Source organism: Amphiprion ocellaris, chromosome 6 (genome assembly GCF_022539595.1).
Source record: "Amphiprion ocellaris isolate individual 3 ecotype Okinawa chromosome 6, ASM2253959v1, whole genome shotgun sequence".
Taxonomy (NCBI): domain Eukaryota; kingdom Metazoa; phylum Chordata; class Actinopteri; family Pomacentridae; genus Amphiprion; species Amphiprion ocellaris.
Window position 1 is genome coordinate 15,499,690 of NC_072771.1, and position 25,120 is coordinate 15,524,809.

General features: G+C 39.3%; 1 protein-coding gene across 1 annotated transcript in view; it reads left to right on the plus strand.

The window, feature by feature from the left end:
• galnt9 (polypeptide N-acetylgalactosaminyltransferase 9) overlaps nucleotides 1–25,120 on the plus strand; it is a 132,811-nt gene that overhangs the window by 94,961 nt on the left and 12,730 nt on the right. The window contains exons 7-8 of the mRNA XM_023271550.3: nucleotides 21,172–21,357; nucleotides 23,023–23,160. Coding sequence (XP_023127318.1) covers nucleotides 21,172–21,357; nucleotides 23,023–23,160 — 324 coding nt within the window. The remainder of the gene's footprint in view (nucleotides 1–21,171; nucleotides 21,358–23,022; nucleotides 23,161–25,120) is intronic.

The window sequence follows — 25,120 nt, forward strand, 5'->3', positions numbered from 1 at the left end:
TGACTGCTTTGTATATCTATGCACTGTGCCTTTAGGCTTCTTAAGTTTGACTGTGCTTCCACTTTGCAGGATTAGTTTGCATTTATTGAGAAAAGAGACTGAAATACGCTTAGATTTCAGATTGTGCAGACTTTCTCGACTGCATTTACAGCACTTCATCACTGACAACACTAATAATGACTACAGAAGCACATATTTACTCTTGCTGATTTTGTAATTCATACGGTGGGGCAGTGGATGTATTGGACTGCACTGAGCTTGGGTTCTTACCGGTCCTGTGGGACTCAATGCAAATCTCGCAGCAGCGTCTCCACTTTGCTGCAGGCCAGAGTGGGCGGTCAAATATTATACTGTGGACTCCAATCTTCTGGCACAAAACTAGAAGGATGAAGTTCAACAAATGAAGCTGAAGAAGATTAAATTGGGCTTTTATAATACAAAGCTAAGGCAAGACATATCTGAAATTTGGACAAATGGAAAAGAATTGAGCTTTGTTATCTGATAAAAGAACTGAAATAAGCTACTGCGAGTACAATTCTAGCACCTCTAGGTTGAAGCAACATACTTGCTCTGTTCACCCCAGTTAAAGCAAGCCCTCCTTTAAAGCCAAAGCTCTTGTTCTTGCATATATCAGACAAGAAACTTCTGAAAAACCCACAAATTGTGTACTTACTGCACTAGAAAAATTGTAATCCATATGAACCAAACAGTTCGGCGGAGTTATGTGACGATCGGCGTATGTGAATCTGTCCGTCCGTGCACAACATTACTCAAAAACAGACTAACGGATTTGGATGAAATTTTCAGGGAAGGTCAGAAATGACACAAGGACCACCTCATTAGATTTTGGCAGTGATGCAGCTTATAGTCTGGATCCACGATTTTGTTAAAGATTTCTGTATCATTGTGAGATAGCGGCATGTCGTCACTGTAACTATGACTACAAGTGAACACTACGTCAGCTGCATGCTGACAATCACATGATTGGGATCCTACTACAAGTCAATCGCTGCAGACTTATTGGAAATGATACAATGAACAATTAATTAAATTGTGTGGAGTGTTTGAGTGTCACCAGTTCCCACCGCCCGCTACATATTTAGGTACATATTTAGTGTACATAACATATACATGCATAACACATGCCTGTGCTTAGCACAAGGTCATTTTGTTTGTGGGTACATCTATATTAAATGGCCACATTCTATGTTGCTGTGATTTCTGATCATCAATAACTAGTAAAAAACAATGCTGCATTTCTGCAAATATATTCTGGGGTAATGAAGAGCCTTGGCTAAGTACTGCACTCTCTGAGTGCTTTTCTTGTTTCAATATATCAATACCTACAAATATGCATGTCTTTAATAATGGACTCTTCCACAGTAAAACAATGTCCTTTCCTTGCACAAAATCAGTCAATTGTGCAGGTGTGGATGGTCAGAATATATGTGGGTGTCGACCAGAGTGGTCACACACAATGCGTGTGATTAAGGAAACAGTCCAAGGCAGGACTTTAAATGGGTATATTATACAGCCACTGCTGCAGGCTCATAGTACCTCACTTTGCAGCATCAGCTGTTGCTGAAGTTTAAGTTAGTTTAATCAGCATGTTAGATTTTCTGACTTCCTTCCATTGAGCCATTGTGGCTGTTACTGCTTATGCACTTCCGATTTGTTCCAAAGACATTCAAATCACTGTGTGTGATTCACACTAATCACTTTGTGATACAATATTTTACTTGGTAGTGAAGAACATTTATTGTATTTTATCCTATTGTTTAAACTGAACATTTACCTAAAAGCTTGATTTTCCACCAACTGTGATGCATCAATTACCAGGGAAAGAAAAGGAACAGCAGCTCATCTAACAGTATGCATCTTATGCCACCCACTACTTTCACATCACAGCCAATCTATTTTTCCAGATGGTGACTTTGCTTAATGAAAACAAAAATAGATGAGCCACTGAACATTATTTCAGGTGGTACAATAACAGGTGCTGCTTCAGAGCAGTTGGTGGGTGCAGTCAGATGTTGCTTTTAGTTCTTTCTAACATCTGCCCCACTGATACATATATGAAACCTGGACACTTTAACACAGTTGATTAACCTCACAAGCCATCTGGAATTGTAGATACAAATGGATTCGAAGGGAGCTGAAACAGTTGAGATGTGTTAATTTGTCAAAGGTAGGATTATTTTACAGAAGTATTATCATCACACAAGCCCCTATGTTCCTGTTACTGCTCAGTAGGGTTCACTGATGAGAAAATATTTGAATATTCGGTTACATCAATATGTATTATTGCACTTTTGATACTGAAATATGTGGACAATATTATACCAGAACTAAACATAACATTCTGAGATTGGAAATATGATTGTTTTGCAGAAAATACAATGTGTCTTCAATTTTGATGAAAGTGCAGTGGATAAAAATGTAGTCTGTAATCTTGGAAAACAGTAGCTTTCATTCAATGTCATGTTTTGTGTTTGGGTCCAATCTGCTGGTTATAACAGTGACTGACAGACTCATAATAGATGGTATGGTAATGCAAAGTCACACACATCCCAGAATGAAAAGTTGTGCTTCTTTTCAAAAACAGGATCTACACTAGAACAAAAAAAATAAGAAATTCAGTTTGCGTTATTTTGCTGGTGGTGAGTACAGGTCTGTTAGATTCTTCAGGTTGCTCTGCTGGATGTCTGTATTGCTGCTGTTGTTTGCTGCCAACCTTCTGAATGAAATAGTTGTGTGATGGTAGTAAAGATCTTCACGCTTATCCTGTACCAGGATTAATACAGTTAATACAATTAATACAAATGTTATCTGTGTTACAGGACTTATAAACACAAAGCAGGTTATCTTCTGAAAATTTGGAGGAACAGCAACACTCTCTCTGGCCATTTATAACACAACACACCAAGAATTTTCTTATAAAGAGAGTTTTTGTGTGTTTTAGAAGGTTGTCTGGTGTATTCATCACAGTGGAACATTCAGATCACACGGATTTTACCTTGAAAATTTCAATCGTACCACAGTCGACTGAATCTCAGCGGTGCTTGACTTGGACTCCTCCTCCCGGGCTGCAGTCCTCCACAGCGAAAGCAGTCACCTTGAAAAGGACAGAAATGTCGTTATGAGCTGCAGCCATCTGTGGACACCAGCCATTCTGGCAGCTTCAAAATCAACAGCGTGCCCATGTCCATCAAACAGCAAATGACAGTGGGCACTCGCCATATGTGAGCCCTTTCCAACAAACTGAGTCATTCCAAAGATTAGAACAAATCTACAGCCTCCGAGGAACTCTCATGTTACACTTTAGCAAATGTAAGTAGATAAATGTGGAGAATTACTGGATAAATGCCACAATGGTGGAAGCGATATTGGCCGGAGCACCATTTCACAGCAAATCTGATAGTTCCATATGGTGGCGCTTCTTGCATTTCATAAAAGTTTTGCTGCAAAAACGAAAGTTCCAGTTTGATGTTTTGGGGACTTCTTAACAGTTTTGGTCTTGACTTGGTTTAAAACTTGTTGTTTTAGTCGCACTTGCTTTGGACTAGCCTTGGGTAGCTCTGTTTGCTTAACCAACCCTTGGTAAAGGACAAACTCATTCTCTCACCACACTGTTAAGCTGTAACATGTGAAGGACCATCTGCTTTCCATCAATACGGCCTATGTAAAGGTAACAGTAGCACTGGATATTGATTGAGCATTCGTCTTTTTCAACGCCTGCATTATTTAGTGGCTGAATCAATCTGTTAGGGCTTAATGGACTCAGGTTTACTTACTTCATGCTTCATTACTGTATTTCCCAGCCTGAATCCGTCTTTCAGGAGAAAGGACAAGTGAGAATAGATGCAGCTGCAAAAGATGCGAGACTCAGATTAGGTATTGTTTCGTAAGAATTACTGCAGTTCTTGAAAGACTTACTGCCAACATATGGCAAATTGGAGCAGCTCTGCATATGGTTTGTGATGATGTGAAATTTATGTTCGGGTTTGCATTGAATCAGTTGACACCATAAAACATGTGCATGATTTGCATTTATGCATCCATGTGATCCATGCATAGATAATTCAAGACTTCTATTGTCTCGGTGCCTCTTCAAATCCTGCTGATCCAGAGTATATACATAATTTACACCACAACAGACTGTGCATTTGGGAAGCCTACTTTATGTTTCCTGTTTAACATTGACATGTAGCATACCGTGCTGCCTGAAATGGCTTTGGAAAGATGACATGACTTCCTGAGCATGAGCATATTTCAGAGAGTTGCCACTTTGGTGTTCAGGGCCAGAGGGATAAGTAATTAGACAGGCCTTGTCAGCTTACTTATTATCCATGTGAATCATAAACTTCATTAAAAATCTCCTTGAAGAGTGACTGCCGATACTCCCACCTTAATTTGAACACATTTTTGAGCAAGTAATTAAGATCTTTGTTCCTGAATTGTCCATTTGACATCCATCCTTCTGTTGAAAGCAATTGAATTATATTGAGAGGCATCAACACGTTCTCTCTGTGGACAGTATCATCACGAGGAAATACAGCAATGCTCGACAAGCTGATTGGCTTATCCCACTCATTATCTGAGCATTAGTTAATCTATTCACGTAATTGCCTCTGTTGGATGTCTAAGGCTCTGGCTGGAAACTTGAAATGATCTGACAAGGCCAAAGTTTTTGAAGAATACTAGCACACACTGATTTGGCCATACCAGCAAATCAGTAGGCATATCAAAGACAAAAGGCAGCGACCGGGTGGAATTAGTTTTTGACAGGCACAGTTAAAAGGATCTCTCTGCATCTATCAGTCTTTCCATCAACATCCTTCATTTTATGGATGTATGAGCAGGAGAGACAGGAAAAGAAGGTGTGAAATGAAGTGAGGATCCATGGGGAGTGGCTCTTAGCCAGGCTCTTGATGGAGGAAGGAGCCCTCAGTTCTCAGTGCTTTGAAGCATCACTCATCTTCACACCAGACTTTGAAAGGAGTGGAGGAGGTGAACATGGCAGTATTTCTGTCCAATGTGACATATCTGCCGCATTTCTTGTGTTTTTGGTTGCAAGTCATCAGCAGTTCATCAACAGCCAAAAGCGGATGGAAGCCTCAAGCGCTCAGTGTGATCTGGCATGGGCGGCAAAACTGTGAAAGAGCTGGTTGACATTTAGGGAAATATATAGGTTTATTTGTGTTAGATGGGAAGATTGATTACAGTTTTAAGTCTATATGTTAAATATGTAAGTAAAGAGAGCAGGTGCATCAGCTATGTTTTTCACTTACACTATAATCTATAAGTAAAGTGTAAGGATGACATGTTGTGTGCTGGACTCTTTCTTTGGCAGGGTGTACTGACCTCTTGGACATCCAAAGTCTAATGTGCTACTTAGTGAGCAGCTGAAATGCTGGTAAATAGATTTTGTGATGTTTGGATGGAACCACATCAGTTGTTTCCACTGTTTTCCAGCCTTTGTGCTGAGCTAAGCTAACAGCTGCAGGTGAGAATTTCATACCAGAGACAGGTATCAGTCTTCTTGTGTAACTCTATGCCAGAAAGCAAACAAGTACATTTCCAGAAATGTCAAACTATTTCTTAACAGTGAAAACTAATGTAGGTGAAGGCATTTTCAAATCATAACACTTCAGTTAACTCTAAAGTACATTAAATAAAAGTTCTAGATGAGACTCCATTGCCAGGGAACACAAAGTGACTCAGAGAATCGGATTATATTTAGCTTAGAGCTCAGATTCCAGCCTCTCAAAAGTAATTTTCTATCCTGTGTTCCAAGAGAAAAACTCTTATTAATACACACATTTATGTTGAATAGTTGTTAATGTCTTAACTAGCTTTCCTAATTATCTTTTGTGACAGATGTGACTTTATTATTTATGCTAATTGACTTCACTTGTACCAACTGTGCCAGAGAACTGTCAATGTTGCATTTCCTGCTTTGCTGTTGGAGTTTGATCAGTCATAAATTAGTTAATTAAACTTCTCAAATGCTAATGTGAAACTGAAACATCTTGAGTTATCTCACGTGAGATCCTCATGAATTATAATTCGTGAGATTAAAAAAAATGGCACCAAAGTTGCTGTTAGAAATGGATTGATGTCATGACAGTAAAAGTATGTACTGTAGTGTGTTCTATGATGACTGACAGATTTTGGTTACTAAATGAACACAGGGTGTGATACTTACAGTGCTGCCACTGTGTTTCCTGTTGATAATCTTCTCACTCACCCAACAGCTTTGAAAAATGACTTGCTACCATGTGATATTAACAGCTTTCAGATCTCGAAATTCATATTAGTGTGAATAAACATTGCATAGATAGTGACACCAGAGCTAATTCTAAATAAGGAAAAGGCTATCTCCATGTCTGTTTCAATAAATGCTGCCTTCTCTGTGTTTCATAACTGTTTTGCCAGCTTAGAGAGGTTGTGCACATCACAGACAGCGTCCACTGTACCCCAGAAAACCCCTTGATATTTGTCATTATGTCTTAATGTCCTTCTCAATATAACCATGATGAGAGAAGCTGTAAACCCACAGTCTGGTTAGCCTGCACCCTCAATCTGCATTTCCTGGCATTTCTTAGAACGGGTGAGACTTTTTGCGATATTATCCTGCAAAAAGACGTCCCTTGGGTAAAGAGATTGCAGAGTGGAGAGCTTTTCAATTAAAAACAGAGACGTGTAAAATTCCCCAGATGCAACTGAGCGCACACAGCTTATTATCTCAAGTGGCTATGGCAAGTCTGTGGATGGCTTCCTTCCAAGTTAATTGTGAAAATTTCCATGTGAACTTGAAAGAAGCCCTATGACACAGGTCTGCGTAGTAACCCGCCTAACTTCACACAGCATGCATAAATGCTTTCCAGTTGGAGTCCACTGGCACTGGAGACTTGTGAACACTGTGGGAATTAAGAACCTGCAAATCTTTTTTCTTTTTTTTCTTTTTTTTTTTTTTTTTACCACACCATTAGCTAGACACACTTATCTTTCTGAAGGTGCTGGAGCCTATCCCAGAGGATTCTGAGTGAAACACAGAGATATACCCTGGACAGGTCGCCACTCAATCACAGTTAACACAAAGAGGCAGACGACTGGAACTCTACTGTCAAATCAGTCACCAATTAACTTATTATTTAGCCCCTGTGCTTTTATACTGAACTTAAAAAGGAAATATTAATATATGGGTCACTGCAGAATTGGAAGACATTTGGGCTTCAAAATTTTTGGAAAATAAACCTTCTCTTTTACAATTTTCTCCTCCATATTCATCAATTATAGGTAATAAACTATCAAAGGCTTGATTGGCTCAGGTTACACATCAGTGGTAAAATTTTTATTCCATGTTTTATTTGTTGTTTGCTAACCCTACTCTAATCAGACCAGCAGGGTTGCTAATCCATGTTAATATTATCTTTTTCTCAGCAGTAGAAGCTAGATAGTTAGCTAGCTGTTACCGCTGACCAAGAGGACAAACTTTTTTTTTAAAAAAGTAAAGAAAAAAGTAAAAAGAATTTGTCTTTTCGTGATAATATGAGGTAGAGTGGGACATTCAATCAAGGCTGAATATGTTATGAAAATATGAAAAATAGAAGAGAGGACTTAGCTTTGCTCTACTCATTCTTTTGGAAAACTGTTTGATGATGTTAATTCCAGCGTATCGTGTGATTCACTGTTTTCTTCTTCTTCTACCAGCTTATTTTAAATATTATGTTAATTTAAAAAAGTGTTCTCTCAATTACAAGAGACATCAATGGAAAAAAATAATACCAAAAAAAGGAGATTTAAATTTAATTTCAACTGTTTGATTTGAGATTCAATTTGGTCATCAGGGGAGTGGGACAAAAGAAAAATGTTTTAAGGGGAACTCCAGACTTATTTGATGTTTTCAAAAATATTTTAAAACAATTTTTTCTCACAGTTTTTTTTTTTTTTTTTTTAACTTTTGGTCTCAGGACAAGTAAATTTACACAACAACTGCATGTTTTAGTATTTTGTACATGGTTTATTTGAAAATTGATGGGTGGTGTAGTGATAGGTCCCTATGTGCTATAGGAACTATCGGACTGTAAGGTGTAGAGGGGGGCGAACAATAAAGGGCGGACTGGTGAGACAACCTGTGTGTGAGTGTTTGTCCCAGTGGCTATCCTGTGGGTTTATTATTGTACCTGAGAACAATAGAACAGGTGGGACGTAAAATGGCCTCCAATTCTGGAATGACCCATATGTTGGTCATTTCAACTCTGCTGCCACAACATTAAAACCACTGACAGGTGAAGTGCATAACATTGATAATCCCTTGACATTGCTGTGTTCTGCTGAAAAACTTTAGGTCCCAACATTCACATGGATGTTACTTTGATACATACCACCTATTTAAACATTGTTAGACCAACCACACACCCTGCATGTGTGTGGCACCCTCTAATACCAGCAGCATCCCCCAGTAGGACAATGCACCTTGCCAAACCACAAAAGCTGCTTAAGAACATGACAAGGAGCTCAAGGCCCCACATCACACGGGGCTCACAGGATCGGCTGCTAGCATCCTAGTGCCAGACACCAAAGAGCATCCTAGAGGTCCTACAGCTATTCTGGCAAAACGAGGGAGACTTATACAACTTTGGGCCATTGGTGTTAACGTTGTGGCTCGTCAGTGTGAGCCCACTGTTTCATATCTGCTCAGAACCAAGCAGCTGATAAAGCTAGCACATAGCTCTTAAACATATATGGATAAGAAGAGCGGCGCACTGAGCTGCCAACCCCTTCAATTAGTGGACAGCCCACTCGACCATCTGAGCCACAGCTACCCAAAAACACACAGTTAGTGTTAGATTTCAATTTCAACCTGGGAAAAAAGAAAAAAGAAACACTACAGTTGTAATTGTCTTTCAAACACTAAAGCATATATACATGTTGATTTTTTTTTTTTTTTTTTTTTATTGTTTTATGCAGCGATTCTTAATCCTAAAGTGACACGGCCCTTCTGGTTTTCTTGCTGACGGACTGACACCTGGGATTTTAGATTAATGCCATTGAGCAGCTGATAGGACAGCTAACTCAGCTTGGATGTGTATTCAAGTGCAGCTGCTGGATTAACGCCTTTGCACAATCTATTCTGAATGCAGCAGCCACACTGCAGGATGACAATCTGTTCAGGTTTTCAAATGTTATTTGCCAGCAAAATTAGCCTATTATTGAAAATCAAAAAATAGAAAGTAATAGATTTTGAGGATTTATGTAGTTATACTGACGTTATTATATAAAGTCTTTTTGACAGAAACAGATGGCATAAAGTTCCATTAAGTTTCAGTAATCATAAGTCCCCACGCTAGCTGAGAGGAATACGAAATATATGTCGCTGTTTGAAAGTAAAGGGGTGAGTTATATAGAGTTAATTCCCAATGCTGTGCCAACAGTGCAGTAATGACACAGTAGTAATTATCTTTGACTCCATATGGAGAGGAACAAATGACAGTAGAAATTAATGCATTTTCATGATGTTCTGTGAGGAAACTTCAAGGCAAGCAGGTATATTAGTCATTTAACGCCAGCGAGTGAACCACAGAGGCCACAATATTTCACTTAGCCTCGGAGTCTCATTCTTTTCTCAATTTGTGAATAGCTCTCAAAGTTCAGTTCGATAGCGCCTCCAGCAACATGGCTCCAAAATGTCAATAATCTGATGTGTGACTGTCCATAAGAAGAAGCCATTAGTTACAGCACTGATTTTAAGAACAGCATGCTGAATGTCATGGATGTGACTGTGTACACATGTTGAGTGTACAGGACATCCTGCTAAAAGTGATGCAAGTGTGAACAGGCGCTTGATCCAGCCACCACAGCAGGGCCGGTTGATAGCTAAAGTCGTCTCTTCTGTGTTTCCGTGGTGGTGAAACGAGTTACCAACTCTGTTCAATCTGCAGAGTCCCTCTCTGTCTTTAAGAAAAGACTAAAAATCCAGCTCTTCACTGAACATCTTTGCACTTGGCAGACTGCAAAAAAGAAAAAACAACCAAAAAAAACAAACCAAAACAAAAAAAATCCTATTACATCTACACTGCCTGTAGACACCACAGTCCTATTGTCACACTTGAACTTGGTTTATTGCACTTATCCAAGTTGTTTTCTCCTGACTAGATCCTTGCTTGTGTTGTATCTACTCACAGATGTACGTCGCTTTGGAAAAAAGCGTCTGCTAAATGAAATTGTAGAAATGTAGAACAGCTGTGTAATGGCACCACAACAAAAGCTAACATTTTTGAACTTGCTATATATTTCTAAGCAAAAATATGTGCAAATATAGAGCATTAAAAGTAATGTGACTAATATCAAGAGGTTAATATCAAAACAGATGAAAAATGTTGCAGTTGAAGACGAAACAGAAACGTCACGACACAGTTTTGTAGGTTTGTGTTGCTAAAAGTGGCGTTGCGCTGTGTCATCTTCTTTTGAAAAGCGTCAATACACCCAATGGATCAATTGGTAGCTTCAGAGGTAATCTTTTTCCCAATTATGTTTAAATTCACATGACATTCCCACATTTTTTCACGCACAGCGTGAGTCTGTTTGAGGCCGAGCTGTTTCAGTCATGCACAGAGAATAGCTGAGGAAAGAGGGGATGAACTCTCGTTGACCCCAGGCTATAGCTACACTCATCCAGGCAAACCTGAGGCTTCTGTTCGTAACTGCAGGATAATTTCGCTCGCCGTTTGCCAAATATGTCAGCTGTCCAGCTAGATGAGGCAGAATATGAAGTCGGCATGACCTCAGCAAACCTTTCCATCATCTCAGTCTGGGTTTTGGCTGCTCACTGATTCCCTCACCTCTGGTTTGCTGCCCATTTGGACCACTGATGGGGTAAAAGTCTAATGGCTGATGTAAAGGTTGCACTGGTGGGACTGAAAATCAGGGGGCTATTTTCAATGGACTTAGAGGCAAAACTATGTTCCAACAGATGTGTGTGTTTGATCAGTGTCCAACTGTGTCTGAAATCCCACCACCATCACCATTCACATTCACTTCACACAGCGATCATCCAGATATGTGGAGTTGAGTAATAAAGCAGAGTTTGACCCTCTCACTCCACCTTCATTCATTCTTTATCCAGTAACATATTCTTCTCTCTCTGCAAGCAACCATGAGCATTTTCCAAGAGGGACTGTCTAAAGTGTGCATAGTTATCCTCATGTTTAAACCTCTGTCAACACAAACATCTTGTTGCTCTTCATGAGCACAAATATCAGTCCAGTCTCACTTCCAACTCTTCACATACGACTGATTTCAAAGCACCCCATAGTGTCACATTTTAATGCACAGGGTGCCCCATTGAATAATGTTTTAACCTGCAAGGCAGTCCAATAAACTTATGAAAATCCATTAACTTTACAAATAAACACCATGTGTTCAAATCTAAATGTTCTGGTGTTGTCCATCCAATTCAGATGTTGTCAGTCCATTAAATGGCAATTTCATTGCATATCAGTGCCGTACATATGGACCAGTGTAACCTCCTTCTCCATCTAGTAAACTCTGGTAGGTTTTCATCAGTTCTGATCTTTGATGAAAATAAAAGTAACCCCAATAACATCTGAAAAAATGTATGTAAAATATCAAACATGCAGCTTTTCAAAGATGTATTTTAACTCAAAACAAGATCCTTTCCTAAACCTAACCAATAGTTTTGGTCCCTACACTTAACCAAATATGCTAATAAACACTGAGAGAAAACAAAAGTCAGAACAAGACTTAGGTCAAAAAACATTACCATAAAAATGGCCATAGAGAGGACACGAAGTCAGTTCTTCTGGGTGGCATCCACCAACCCTTCCACTGTCCATATGTGAACTTTGCTTCTCTTTGTCTGTGCAAAATCATGGTTCCACCACCATTATATGAGGTGACAACCAATAAACAGAATGACAACATTCTTCTGATGGAGGAGGTCCTCACTGACCAATATGTATCGAAATGATATGTGATGAATTTAATGCGCTCATGACATGTGAAATACTTGTCACTGTCACTTTTTTCTTAGTAATTAAATTTTTGCCTTGTAAAATACAGTTAGCATTGTGAAAGGATGTACTTTAACTCAAACCATTACCTTCAATGCAACTTAGCCAGAGTTTAGTACTTAAACTTAACCATTCCATGAGTGAAAACGAGACAAGAATGATACACAATCCTCAGTCTTCCTTACCTCCAAGCCCCTTGTGAGGCTCTTTTACACTAGAAAAAACTCTTATATGTCTGTCAGCACTGAAAACTTATGTAACTGACACCAGAACCAAAGGACATCTTGTGCATATCTCTCATAGACCAGCAGTTTTGATGAAATGGCAGTATTTGACACCTTTGGGATGAGAACATTTTGAACATGTGCATATGTCTCGGTATTTCTGTGATACGTAATAATAAATGATAGAAGCATGATTCACAGGGGAAACAAACTTCAGCACCTATGAGAGTGGCCATTCTGAATAACACTTTAGAGGTCAAACAACACTTTGTACAACCTAGTACTTATAGAGAATGACCAGGCCATTAGGGAGCACTGGGAGGCAAATTAAATGTTTGGTTTTAGGTTCAGTATTCATCATCCATATTTTCAAGGTGTACCTCTGGTTGCATTTTAAGTTGTTGTTTATTATCATCTCAGCATGTTTAGTCACATTTGTATTTCCTTTTCTGTCCAGTCTTGCAGAATATGATGAAGCTAGTTTAAAGCCACATCACTGAGGCAGGAAATGGTTTGGGCATGTCCATAACCAGCACTGGACTCTACTTTGAATTTTAGTAGACAGCAATGTTCAGTTTGCCATTAACGGTTGATTACTTCAAGTCTTTTAAACAAGCCTTTTCAGTCTTTCAGTCACTGATGATGACTGTTTTTATTGTTTAAGTCCAATGTTGTTGTTTTTTTCCTCCACATTAAAATACTTGGTCATAAAAAGGTAATTAAAGTAAACAGTTAAACACAAAACTGGCGTATGTGTCCGTCATAAGCCTCTGCATGCTGCATTTTCCCAGTTTATTGGCTCCATTGTGTAATGGTGCTGATGAAGGCCTGTATACGGCTGTTAATAGCTTTTATGCTTTTTATGGCCGATGTTTTCTGTAGCCTCGTGGAGCTTATCACGCAAATGGTCCAGCTGCAATTAACTAACTGCATGTTCAGAGACAATTAAATTAAATTAGCAATTACATTACCACTACATCAAAGTACTCTATGTTAAGTGCTTCCACTTAATGATGCAGGCTGCAATTAAGGGTCACCTCCAAACGGACTTCACAAAAATGCAGTCCTGAGAACCTGTGTGTGGGAGGTCGTAAGAGCTGCTAGATTAAAATAACCGTATTTGGTATTTAGATTATGTTATATTTCCATAATATTAAAATCTTTCAAAGGACAATCTTTAACATCAGCATGTTGCCCCTCTTTGAAGCTGTTTCCTCTGTGCACAAGTGTCCCTTTGAGTTTTTCAAAGATTAATTGTCTGGTCTTTTATGAAACCAAACATCCATTTTCTATGTGCTTGGAGGAATTTATTGTATGCATTTTTTTTGTTACTTATTACAATTTTATTAATTAAGTACAGCAGTAGATAATCATTGAGTTTAATATAGAATAACTGTGTAGTTTACATAAATAATTACAATAATGAATGAATACAGCAAGACAAAGTGAGAGCCTGTCATTAGCAGACGTTCTCTCAGCATGGTGTTAATGTTTTTCTAGTGTGAACACAAGACCACAAGCATCCTTATTACGTCTTAAATGTTGAAGGGAAGAAAAAAAGCTACCATTTGGTCTGATTTGTTTTGCTAATGCTTTGACTAAAGCCCTTTTTATGAACGTACAGACTGCAGGATGGAGTCATGAGCACTCCTGGAATGTAACACACACTGTTTGAGCCAGCAATCTGCTGGGCACCACCTGTTTTTCCTCCAAATCACCAGATTGGTGAGTCTCTCATGCGTTGAAAAAGGTCACATCAGCATTGATGATCCTCAAAGGCAGAGTTGACTCCCTGCAGATGTCTTGTACCAGGTTGTTCACTGTTAAATCATGGAGGAAGTGTACCCAAGCCTCCTATATCTTCTTCCCCTGTTGTATAGTTAGTGGTTGGTGATTAGCTTTTTACATCACCAGACACTCTCCTAACTTAGAGAATTAGAGAATAAAGGTTACACTGTAACCAGATGTTTCTCCATTGCATCAAAATTGTCTTTCCACTCTGTTACACATTTTTCATGTACAGGGAAATGGTAAAACCCATTGTAGAGGATGTTGCAATCCAGTGAAGTGTGTGCAGAATGGAATCCAAGTACAAAGCAACAAACTGTGTACAGATGTACAATGTTTGTACAGCCAGCAGCCCATATGCCTGCATAGATGTGAAATCTACACCCTGTGATAAAGCTTGGCTGAAACACCACCAAAACTTAATGGATCGATTCCTAGGGATGAAGGATTTAGTTTTAGTATCATTGTTATTACTGCTGCTTTAAACTATCTTCTTTGTTTATTACAGTGAGGACATTACGTTGGTTCAATGTTTGTCTTGCACTGCCAAGATCTTCACTGGAAAATGGACTCATCATTTTGCTATGGGGGAACAAAAACTCTCTTATTTGTTCGTATTTATTTCACAGAGTTCACAATTGTTCCAGGACAATGAATCTGTGATGCCCTGGTAAAATAGCAACAGGGAATTGTTTTGGTTGAGCATTTCCACAAAGGAGGGCAAGCACTGTCATTAAAATGTATAATTCACCAAAAGAACCAAGAACACCTGTCTTACTCAGATCTTCAAGTTGCCATTTTCAGCATGTAGGTTGCTGCTCAGAGGTAATTTCAAATCAGTAACCCAAGATAGCAGAATGGGAGGAAAAAGCCTCGTAAATGCAAGGCAGAAAGTGTTACACATGAAATCCACATCCAGTCAGACAGACTTGTTCAGAATAGTCTTAAAAAGGAGTGCCAGTTGAAAAAGAAATACAATGTCATCACCGAAAAAGTGAATCTTAGCTCAGCCTTTGTCAAAGCCTAATGGTACATCATCTGGAAAGGTGCTACATTGGTGAGTCAAACTCCTCCGAGACATTGTGAAGGACAAAATTACTGCCCACTGCACAATTGTGGAGGTAGATGATAAAATAATTATTGCCTGAATAAATTTCCAGGGTTGTAAAATCCTGGATATAGTGGTATAACTATTGCAAATGTTATTTTAGCCACTGCCTTCAAAATTGTATTTTATCAATTTATTGGAATGTGTTATCTAATGAGAAAAGGAAGAAGTAGTGGTTTAAATGTAGAGGAAAGGCACTTTGACCATGCTGTCAACAAAGAGATGTCATCAGGGGTGAAAACAAACAACAACAACAAAAAAAAACATAATAGTGATTTGACTGGTGCTGCTTCCAAATAGCTTTCAGAAGGTTATAATCTAGACTGAATGAAAAATACTGTAAGCAAGCAGATGTAGCATTATCAGTGACCTCGCGATTGCCATCATGGATGTTAAGATGTTCTTATACGTGTGAATTCCTTCTAAACTGGGGCAGCAAGAATATTCTCTTTTCATCCACTTCTTCTGATGTAATCTTTCTGTCACCTTCAAACGTGCTTGCACATTGTACAAACACACGCAATCAGTCACACTAATTATATAGGGGATACTGACGATCAAGGTAAACCGCAAAGGATGAAACGCATCCAGATATCACAGTCTGTCAGATTCTGTCCTGCTCAAAGAGGTAAATGGAGCTCAGCATCTACTGTAAGAACACGCGGCAGGTTTATTTAATGAGCCATGCTCTTTTTTTCTTTTTTTTTACTGCTGGAGGACTCTTGGGATTCTTCTTTTTCTGCCCTAAAAGTATCAGAAATGCCTGCAAGAGCTAAAATTGGAAGACAATAAAGCATTTCACTTTATTTCATGTATTTAATAGTTTCTAGTAATTTAGTTTCCCTGTGATTTGCAACACACCATGTTGTAATATATAATTAAAATGAAATTATGCTTATTGAGATGACATGAGAAGTCTCGCTGATACAATGACTATAATGAGCTGTGAATGTAGCACTGATGTCCTGTGAAGGGGGGGAAAAAGAAACATTTGGCAATCCAGATAACCTCATTGTGTGTTTTTTTTAACAATACATGGATGTAAATAAGAAAAACTTCCAAAAAACCTATGTTTTTTTCTGTCCAGTGATACTACACAAAGCTTAATGCAATGCAAAGGAGCTATAGCCTGTTTCACAAGCCTAGTTAGCTGTTAGGTTTCTGACCCTTTGGAAATGGTTGAGAAAATATTGATCTGCAATTTGCTTTTAGTGCCAAGTTAGCTGCTAACAGCAATTACACATATACACATTTTCAATTATCCATGAGCGCTCTACGCAGATATCCATAAGCAGTTAACGCACATAGATACTTCCACTCACACACACACAAAATCGATTTTAAACAGGAAACCTGGATGAAGGAACCAAGGAAAGACAGCATTATACAGAGCTTACTACATTTCCAGAGGTGATGGGTGGGATCTGCAGGGACTAAAGACTTACCATTAAATTGGTATTGCACTTACACCCACACAAAGGCGGCAACCATGTGAAGGCTGTTTCGGAAAAAAAAACTGCACTTGTCATGGGCAGCAGCAAAGCAGGTAAAGCCTACTCCAAAGTACTAATGGATTTTTTAGGCCAAGGTCATTGTGGTTCATCAGCAGTGAAGATGAAGGGTCAGCCAGTCAATGGAGGTGTTTAAGCTCAGATCAGCAACTGCGAACTGCTTCACCGGTGATACACCCGAACCAACAAAGGGTTCCAGGGTGAGAGCAACAGAGGACAGATGCCTGAAATGGCTTTATTAATGTACAACTAAACACAAGCTCCCGTTTCCCCTTGAGCATTACAGAAACATGCAAATTAAGTGGGACTATGTAAATGTTTGATAGTGTCTCATTTCCATGAACGCTGCTCAGTTGGCCATGTGGCTCCAGGCTCACTGACTCAGACATCTCACCTGCCCACAGGATCATACGTTAATACAACTTATTCTGCTGATTTGATTTTGCTATGTTTCTAAGTGCTTAGCTTATCTCAACACTGCAGGAAACAAAACTGAATTAAAGCCAAATTATGTTTCTAATTTTATTGTGCAATAATCTTGGCCTAGGTATTAGATAACACTTTACTGCAAGGTGTACAAAATAGCTACCAAGAAACAGGCGAGGAATATGAATAATGTCTATGAATGAAAGACTCCAGAGTAGATAATGAAAATTTACTTGCAAATAGATATGAAGCAACGTGTAATGATTTGTTCCTGGATAATTGTGAACTGACATGTCGCCTCTTTCTTAAAACATATTTTTCTGTTGTCATCAATCCCCTTAAAGAACACTAAAAGCACCAATGAAATGAGCAAGTATTTTTGTATCCAAAGTCAGATGATGCTTGTTTCCATTAAACTGTTAGCTGTGTACTATTATGAACACATCAGTGAGTCATACTGTTTCCCTGGGTGACATGTTCCTTCATTACAATGAGCACGGGAACTGTACAGTACTTTATTACTAGTCAGTCCCACATACACTATTTTGCTGCCAGGAATACTCACCAAGTGTGTATTTTAGAGAACCAAATGTGTATTAAACCACGGCTAAAAATAGTCCCAAAATGATGCACTATTTACTTCTGCTCTGCTAATAATTGCTGAAAAACTACAGTGTCCTGCTGGTTGCTGTTATAGGAACTCAATTGTTTTTAAAGACAATTTCCAGAGGATTTGTTGACAAAACTTACAGTATTCCATAGATTATTTAGCCAACTTGTTTATTAATAAGCAGATTCCATTTATGTAAAGGATGGAGCTATCCACAGTGATGTTAGCCATTGGTTTGTGGACTATCCTTTTACAGCCTTGAGGTTGGAAGTTACTGCTACTGCATTGTAGCTACTTCTGAATCACAAGGTAGTCATACTTGTAAGCATACACTGATTTATAATTTATTTTACTCTAAATGGGACCGTCATTTACAAAATGAACATCATGCAGTATTGAAGGAGACTTGAAACTAGCAATTGAGATCATAAATTCATAAGGAAAATGTTTATTGAAGTAACAAATCAATTGAGAAGTAGGGTCATTCTCTCATATAATTCTATGCAGTTAGACTTAATTCTGCACCAAGAAAAATCCCGTTTCTTGGCCATTAGAAAGAATACAGGTTAAGTCACTTTCACGGTTGCTTCACTTTACAGACCTGGACATGTTTTACACACAGTCTATAGCAGATCTAATTAGCTTTAAATCTGCACAGTGAAAGGCACAATACTATTAACTCATCATCGATTTCTAATGACATTTTAAGCGTCACTACCTCATTATTTACAATTTTCTATCACATACACTACTGTTGAAAGTTTGGAGTCACTTAGAAATGTCCTTATTTTTGAAAGAAAAGCATTTTTTTTCAATGAAGATAACATTAAATTAATCAGAAATACAGTCTAGACATTGTTTGTGTGGTAAATGACTATTCTAGCTGGAAACAGCTGATTTTTAATGGAATATCTCCATAGGGGTACAGAGGAACATTTCCAGCAACCATCACTGCTGTCTTCTAATATAACACTGTGTTTTAGCTAATGGTGTTGAAAGGCTAATTGATAATTAGAAAACCCTTGTGCAATTATGTTAGCACATGAATGTTAGCACATGAATGAAAGTGTGAGTTTTCATGGAAAATCTGAAATTGTGTGGGTGACCCCAAACTTTTGAACCGTAGTGTAAATACCTCTTAAAGTTATCACATGTCAAAGTTTCTCAGTGATGGAAATCCTGAAAATATCTTTCAATCACTCTACCTAACATACTCAGAGTATTTACATCATCAGCAACTTTTAATGGAAAGCTACTGTTTTTTTCTAGTTGCTGTAGTTTAGTCCATCGCTATAGTTGCTCCCAACTTCAGCTCTGGCAACCTGTCATTGCTGGTTGGCAGAAAGTGCATTACCACCACACTGCTGCACAGATCCAAAACTGTATACTATAGTGTACTTCAAAATTTTTAGAGATTTGGCCCAGATAGCTTTATTCGGCATTCTGGAACTCATTTGGTAAGGGCTTGAATGTAATATTAGGTACTCTCAAAGTTCAGCATCACTGTTTTAATCCTACCATAGGAGGCTAGAGAGCTCCAGAGTTTGAATCTAAATGTGATCATATTGAATATGCCTTAAACCAGCAACTGCATTTCCTTCCATGCCATTAAATAAACACGGTCAGCTCAACACAGGCTTCACCCCTGGTCTGTGCCTAATTGAGAAAATAGTTTTGCAGCAGTATTCTCCGTAAAAACCATGCGGGGGGTATCGTTTTAGGGTCAGAGAGAAGTTAATGGATGAGAACATCTGTTACGCATTGTGGCGATCGCCATTAGGAGACGGCGGGGGGTGGAGGGAGGTGGCAGTTTGTACGGTTGAAAGGACATTACCATATGCTGTGGCATTCGGATGGTGTTGAATGGAACTGCTAGGCCACATTTCCACAGCATGGCACGGATTTGCAGATATGCAGACTGTAAAGGGAAGATGTTATTTCGCAGAGAGTTTAAAAATTTAAATCTTTTGCTGCACTCTGAGAAATGACCGTTTTATTGCCATGTGACTGCATGCCACTATTTCCTTACCTTGAGTAGGGGTCACAACATCCCTCGGTGTACAATCAATCAATACTTTCTGCTGTGATTGATGCTTTTAAAGATGACATTTATTTACTGGCTGGCTTTATATATCACTCCCCGTGCCATAAGCGCAGCGCCCATGGTTTCAGGGTTTTCTTGGTTGTCATAGGTAACACTCTGAGGACTGTATTTATGACCCAGAGGCTTACCAATCCATTTATCATACACTTTCTCACTTGCTTGAGCAGAAAATAATGAACAGTAACACCTAAATGCACCATCTAGCACATGAGTCATCTTAAAAAGAAGAGTTTAGTGACACAAGGCAGACTAAAAGTAAATGATATTAGCTATTCCACTTAGTCTGTTAGTCATTATGCATGCTACACTCATCTCTCATCGCTGTATATTTAGTCAAAGTTTTTTTTGAGCTAGAATACTGTATGTAGCAGCAGATTTCTGTGGGTCCACATGAATATAGCTTCTGTTTGAAGCAGATAAATATTCAAGATCAGACAACTTGCTACAGCAAATCCACTTATGAAGATGATGCAACCAATGCATTAATGAAGATACCTGCTAGACCTTTTTACTCTGGCAGCAGTTAAATGTGCTCTTAGTTGTAGCAAGATATAAATATGTGTCTTTTCATCCTCAAAGTCCTGGACATCAGAGCTGCAGTCATTAAAATGTCAAATATATTTGCTCGACTACCACTTTGTGCAAGTTTTCATGAAGTTAAAAGTGTAAAATAACGAATAGAATGTACTTGCATACGGTTTCCTCTCACAGAAGTTGAAATTTAAATGGATGTATGCTACGAAGCGGAATGAATGTGTCTGCCAAATGTGCCTTTCATTAGCAGCAGCAGTAAATTATTGTCATTTTGGTAGTTCTGATCATCCATCAAACTGGCAATAGACTCTAGTCAATGAGTAAATTGTTAAGATCTGGAAATGTGGTTACACTGCTATAAAAACAGTAAGATGAGAGCAATGTATGGACAGCCTCTCTTGAAAATGATGTCCCTATACAACTAAACTGCATCCTGTTTTGTTTTTTAATGCAGTTTAGTTGTATAGGAATGTACTTTTTGTGAGACATAGTTGCATGAAAGCACACACAAAGATGAAAAATAAAATAATTAACCAAACATGAACCAGTGCAATCAAAACATCAACCTTCATTACTCACTGTATTTGCTATATTTCTCATTACTGACAGGCAATTTTACTGTGTGCAAAGATATCATGAGCAAAAGGAATAATAGTCAGACTATTAATGTTTCTACAAAGAAATAGCTGGGTTTAACTTCCACCCAGACACTGAACATCCTCCTGCATTCTTATTATGGTTATCTATATTTAAAATGCTCTATGAAGATGTTTCTGTGTAAAGCCACATTTGATTGAAACACTAACTCTCTTTCTTTGTGCTGTCTAGGTGTGGCAGTGTGGAGGGAGCATGGAAGTCCTGCCATGTGCCAGAGTGGCCCACATTGAGCGAACCAAGAAACCCTACAACAATGACATAGATTACTATGCTAAGCGCAATGCCCTGCGGGCCGCTGAGGTGTGGATGGATGAATACAAATCCCACGTCTACATGGCCTGGAACATTCCCATGAACGTAAGGTTTGCTCAATCTTAGATCACTCCCTTCTTTAATCCCAGAGCTCCCTTCTGCTCGTTCTCCTCCCATCTCACTTGCTCATTCAGACATGCAGCCCAGGTCTCCGGAGACACCAGTCAATAGAAATTCAAAATTCGGATTTCATCCCACTTGACCTTCACATTGGCAGCAGAGCAAAGGCAAAGCAAGAAAGCAGTGGAGTCTTACTCCAGACAGATGAGAGAGGTGTACCAAGTGAAGTGGCCTCATGTCTAATCAGTCTATTTTCATACACATCAGTTTAGCTTAATTGCTTCCAAGGGTCTTTTGAGATGGGCTGCAAAATAATAAACAGCTACTTTCATTAATAAAGAGTTTAATATTGAATCCTAATTGCCTCTTCAGGCATGCAGAATGAGATGAGTGTCAGTGAAGGACATCAACGAAGGCCTCCAAATGCTGGCCAAAACAACACACCGACGCTCCTAACTAAATAATAACCGGCTGCGTGGTCGTCACGCACACGTCTGATGTGCTGCTGATGCCTGCATGTCGTCTAGCAACGAGGCCCAAAAATCATTATGAGAGAACTCAGTAGGTGCAAGTAAGAAGCGCCAACTGGGGAAAGGTTATGTGTGTGAACCATAAAGAAGCAGTGAGGTTTGAATTAGATGGGATACAGGGGTGCAGAAACTTTGACAAACTAGCCAATCAGTCCACATCCCTTCTTGAGTGTAATTACACACACAGTGGTAAGGCATGTTATTACCTCCGCTGTCCTGTGGCGCAGAGTTATTTTGTGTACAGTACAAAGACCTAACGCTATGATTATCCCCACCAACCCCACCCGCCTCCCTCCCCCATCTCCCAACCTGCTCGTACGCACAATCACAGATTCTTGTTATTGTCGACGGTACCTGCTGAGAGCACAATTACATTAGTCGGGGAAAGCTTTATGATTCACCACAGTGGCCGGCACCGAGTCCGACAACATCTCTCTGAAATTGAATACATTTGTTAGTGTCGCTTTATGGTGGCCAAAAAAAAGGGTGAATACTTCCAACTAGAATTCATTTCATTATCAACAGATGTTGGAGGCAAGTTCAGCAGCTGACTATAGACTCCAGCAGAGAGGGGGGCTGATGAAAAGTATTTGCCTGGAAGCATTGTCTGGTAATAGCACAGCTGTGTGTGTGTCTAATTTCTATGGGAAGACCATCGTCCTTTCTATGTATGCAGTGTATATTTGCTGTGACTATAGAGAATGTGTGTTCATTTACATATTTATGTACGTTTAAGCGGTGCACTGTATATGCACATACTGATAAGGGCTTTGTGTGTGTGCGCGCATCCGAATCAGGCCTGAGTGCCGGGCGGTGCAGCTATTAGGCATTCCCCCAATCAATCTGGGAAGCCACCTCCATAATGCAGACATGGCCGTGAGGGCTCATAATTAAGCAGCTGATTAGAATTTGCTCAGCACAGATCATGTCTAATGAAAGAACAATGAAGGTCCCACAAGACAGGTGCATCTATCCATCTCTTAACTAAACGCTCATTGCGTCCTCTCAGCACCTCAACACTCTAGCATCTCCCATCTCTCCAGGAGTTCACACTCTAGTAAGTGAAGTGCCTGCTGGCTAATAGTTTTCTTTGTCTTTGTTTTGCACCATTTGTTGACAGAACCCTGGGGTTGATTTCGGGGATGTCTCGGAGCGCCTTGCCTTAAGGAAAAGGCTGCAGTGTCGGAGCTTCCGCTGGTACCTTGAGCACGTCTACCCAGAGATGCGGATCTACAACAACACCATCACATACGGCGAGGTGAGGACAATACTTCTTAAAAGGATTACTGGAAATAAACTGCATGTTAATTTTGCCATATCATCAACTGTAATATAATTACAGATGATGCAATAGAACAGAGCTGTGATTCAAAGAGGATACAAACACTGAGGCAGCTAATGTGATTTCACAAATGATAAACGCAGAAAATGATTTGGTGAGAACTTATCAGAGTGAGCTGGCCATTATCAGGATCTTTTATTGTGACCGTCTTTCTGAGTAAGATAACCCTGATAAAACCTTTTTTAAAAAGGTGACAGCAGTGAGTCCATAGCTGCTTTAGTTTGTACAAAACAGCCATGTGAAGGTAAACGTATCTCGTTGCTATAGCAATGCAGCATCACAGAACAGGATTAGATGCAATTTCCTCGTAATGAGTTTTAATTAAACACTTATTAGTTTTCCATTCCAACTTCATTGTTTTGGGCTTGGCTGCACACTCAGCACAGCAGGAGGAAGAAAACAGGATTATGACAGGTTGAAGAATTGAACACACTCCTGAGTCAGATGCCACTTGGAGCTTCGTAACTCACCATTTTTTCCTTATATCAGTTTCAACAATGGAAAATCAATATGCTCTGCATGTCAGAATACATCCGACTTAACCTCTAGACTCATCAAAGCTGTGTGAATTCACTCCCTCCTTTGTTTCCGCTGCCGTCTGCTTTGGCTCTGGCTCGCAGCTAATGGATTCCTCAGAGCGACATCCACTTAAGTGGCACTATTTCAGATCTGTCAACAAGCTGGGAAACAGTTACCTTGTGTTTCCACACAGCCACTGCAGCAGAAGTGAGTCTCATCTGTCACTGAGCATCAGCACCGCGCTCGGCCATGCTGACCAGATCAGCTGAGTGGAACGTTCCCGGACAACAGCACATGATAGATATGTCACAACCTGGAAATGAAGCCGTATGCATTCGGATCAAACAGAAGCAAAGCTCATGCTCAATGCACACCATCATCTGGAGGAGAGAGAGAGACACAACTGGGATTGGTCGCTGCAAGATTATATCATATCATGGCCCGGGCATCACTTTGAGATAGTATAAAACTGTGTGAGGACTGCTGTGTGAGCCAGCCACAATGGATGGAGCAGACAGGAGGCAGAGTAACAAGCTCCCAGGAATGACTTGATGGATCAGATTCACTTGATGAATCCTTGATAAATAACCAACAGTTCATTTGGTGTGAGAAAACATTTCCAACAACATGTTAATATGCACAAATGATACAAAGTGTGCATTGATATTTTTATTTTTTGGGTTGAAGCAAACCTTGGCCATTATCATACCATTATCAGTTTCAGCCTGTTTTCTCAGCTGCTTCTCTCAGTGCTAAGGAATTATGTTCCCCAGGTTAGCCACTCTCTTTTCAATGTACCACAGCTGAATGTGAAGACTGAAATAATTTGTGCAACAATAACTCTCCAACAGGGAATTTACAATGCTTCCTAAAAACCAACCATTAGAGATGTTTCATGGCCGTATACTATTCTGACAGAACCTGCAGTCTTTTCTTCACTTCACGGTTTCTGCTGAAAGAACAATTCAAAATCAAACCTGTATTAATAGATTTTTGCCACTTAAAACAGAAACAAGCTGTAAGCTGCAAACTAATATGCATCCAGCAGATGCAGAGCAACATTAGCATTCGTTAGGAGTGGTGTTTGTGTTCATTCAACAAATACCAGTTGTCCATTAATCACTTTCATGTTAATTCTGGTTGTACCAACTCCTAACAGAACTATGTGACACTAAAGCTGCTAAATGTGCCACTATGTTGACAAGTTAGCTGCGAACTTTGTCTATCTGTTGTTCGGTGCTAAGGCAGATAACACGTACGGGGGGTTATTAAAGCTTTTTGTTGTAGAAAATCTGCCTGCTGTGTGTGGAAATAAAACTGATAAAGAGGTGACAAGGATGAACCAAAACAGAACCGT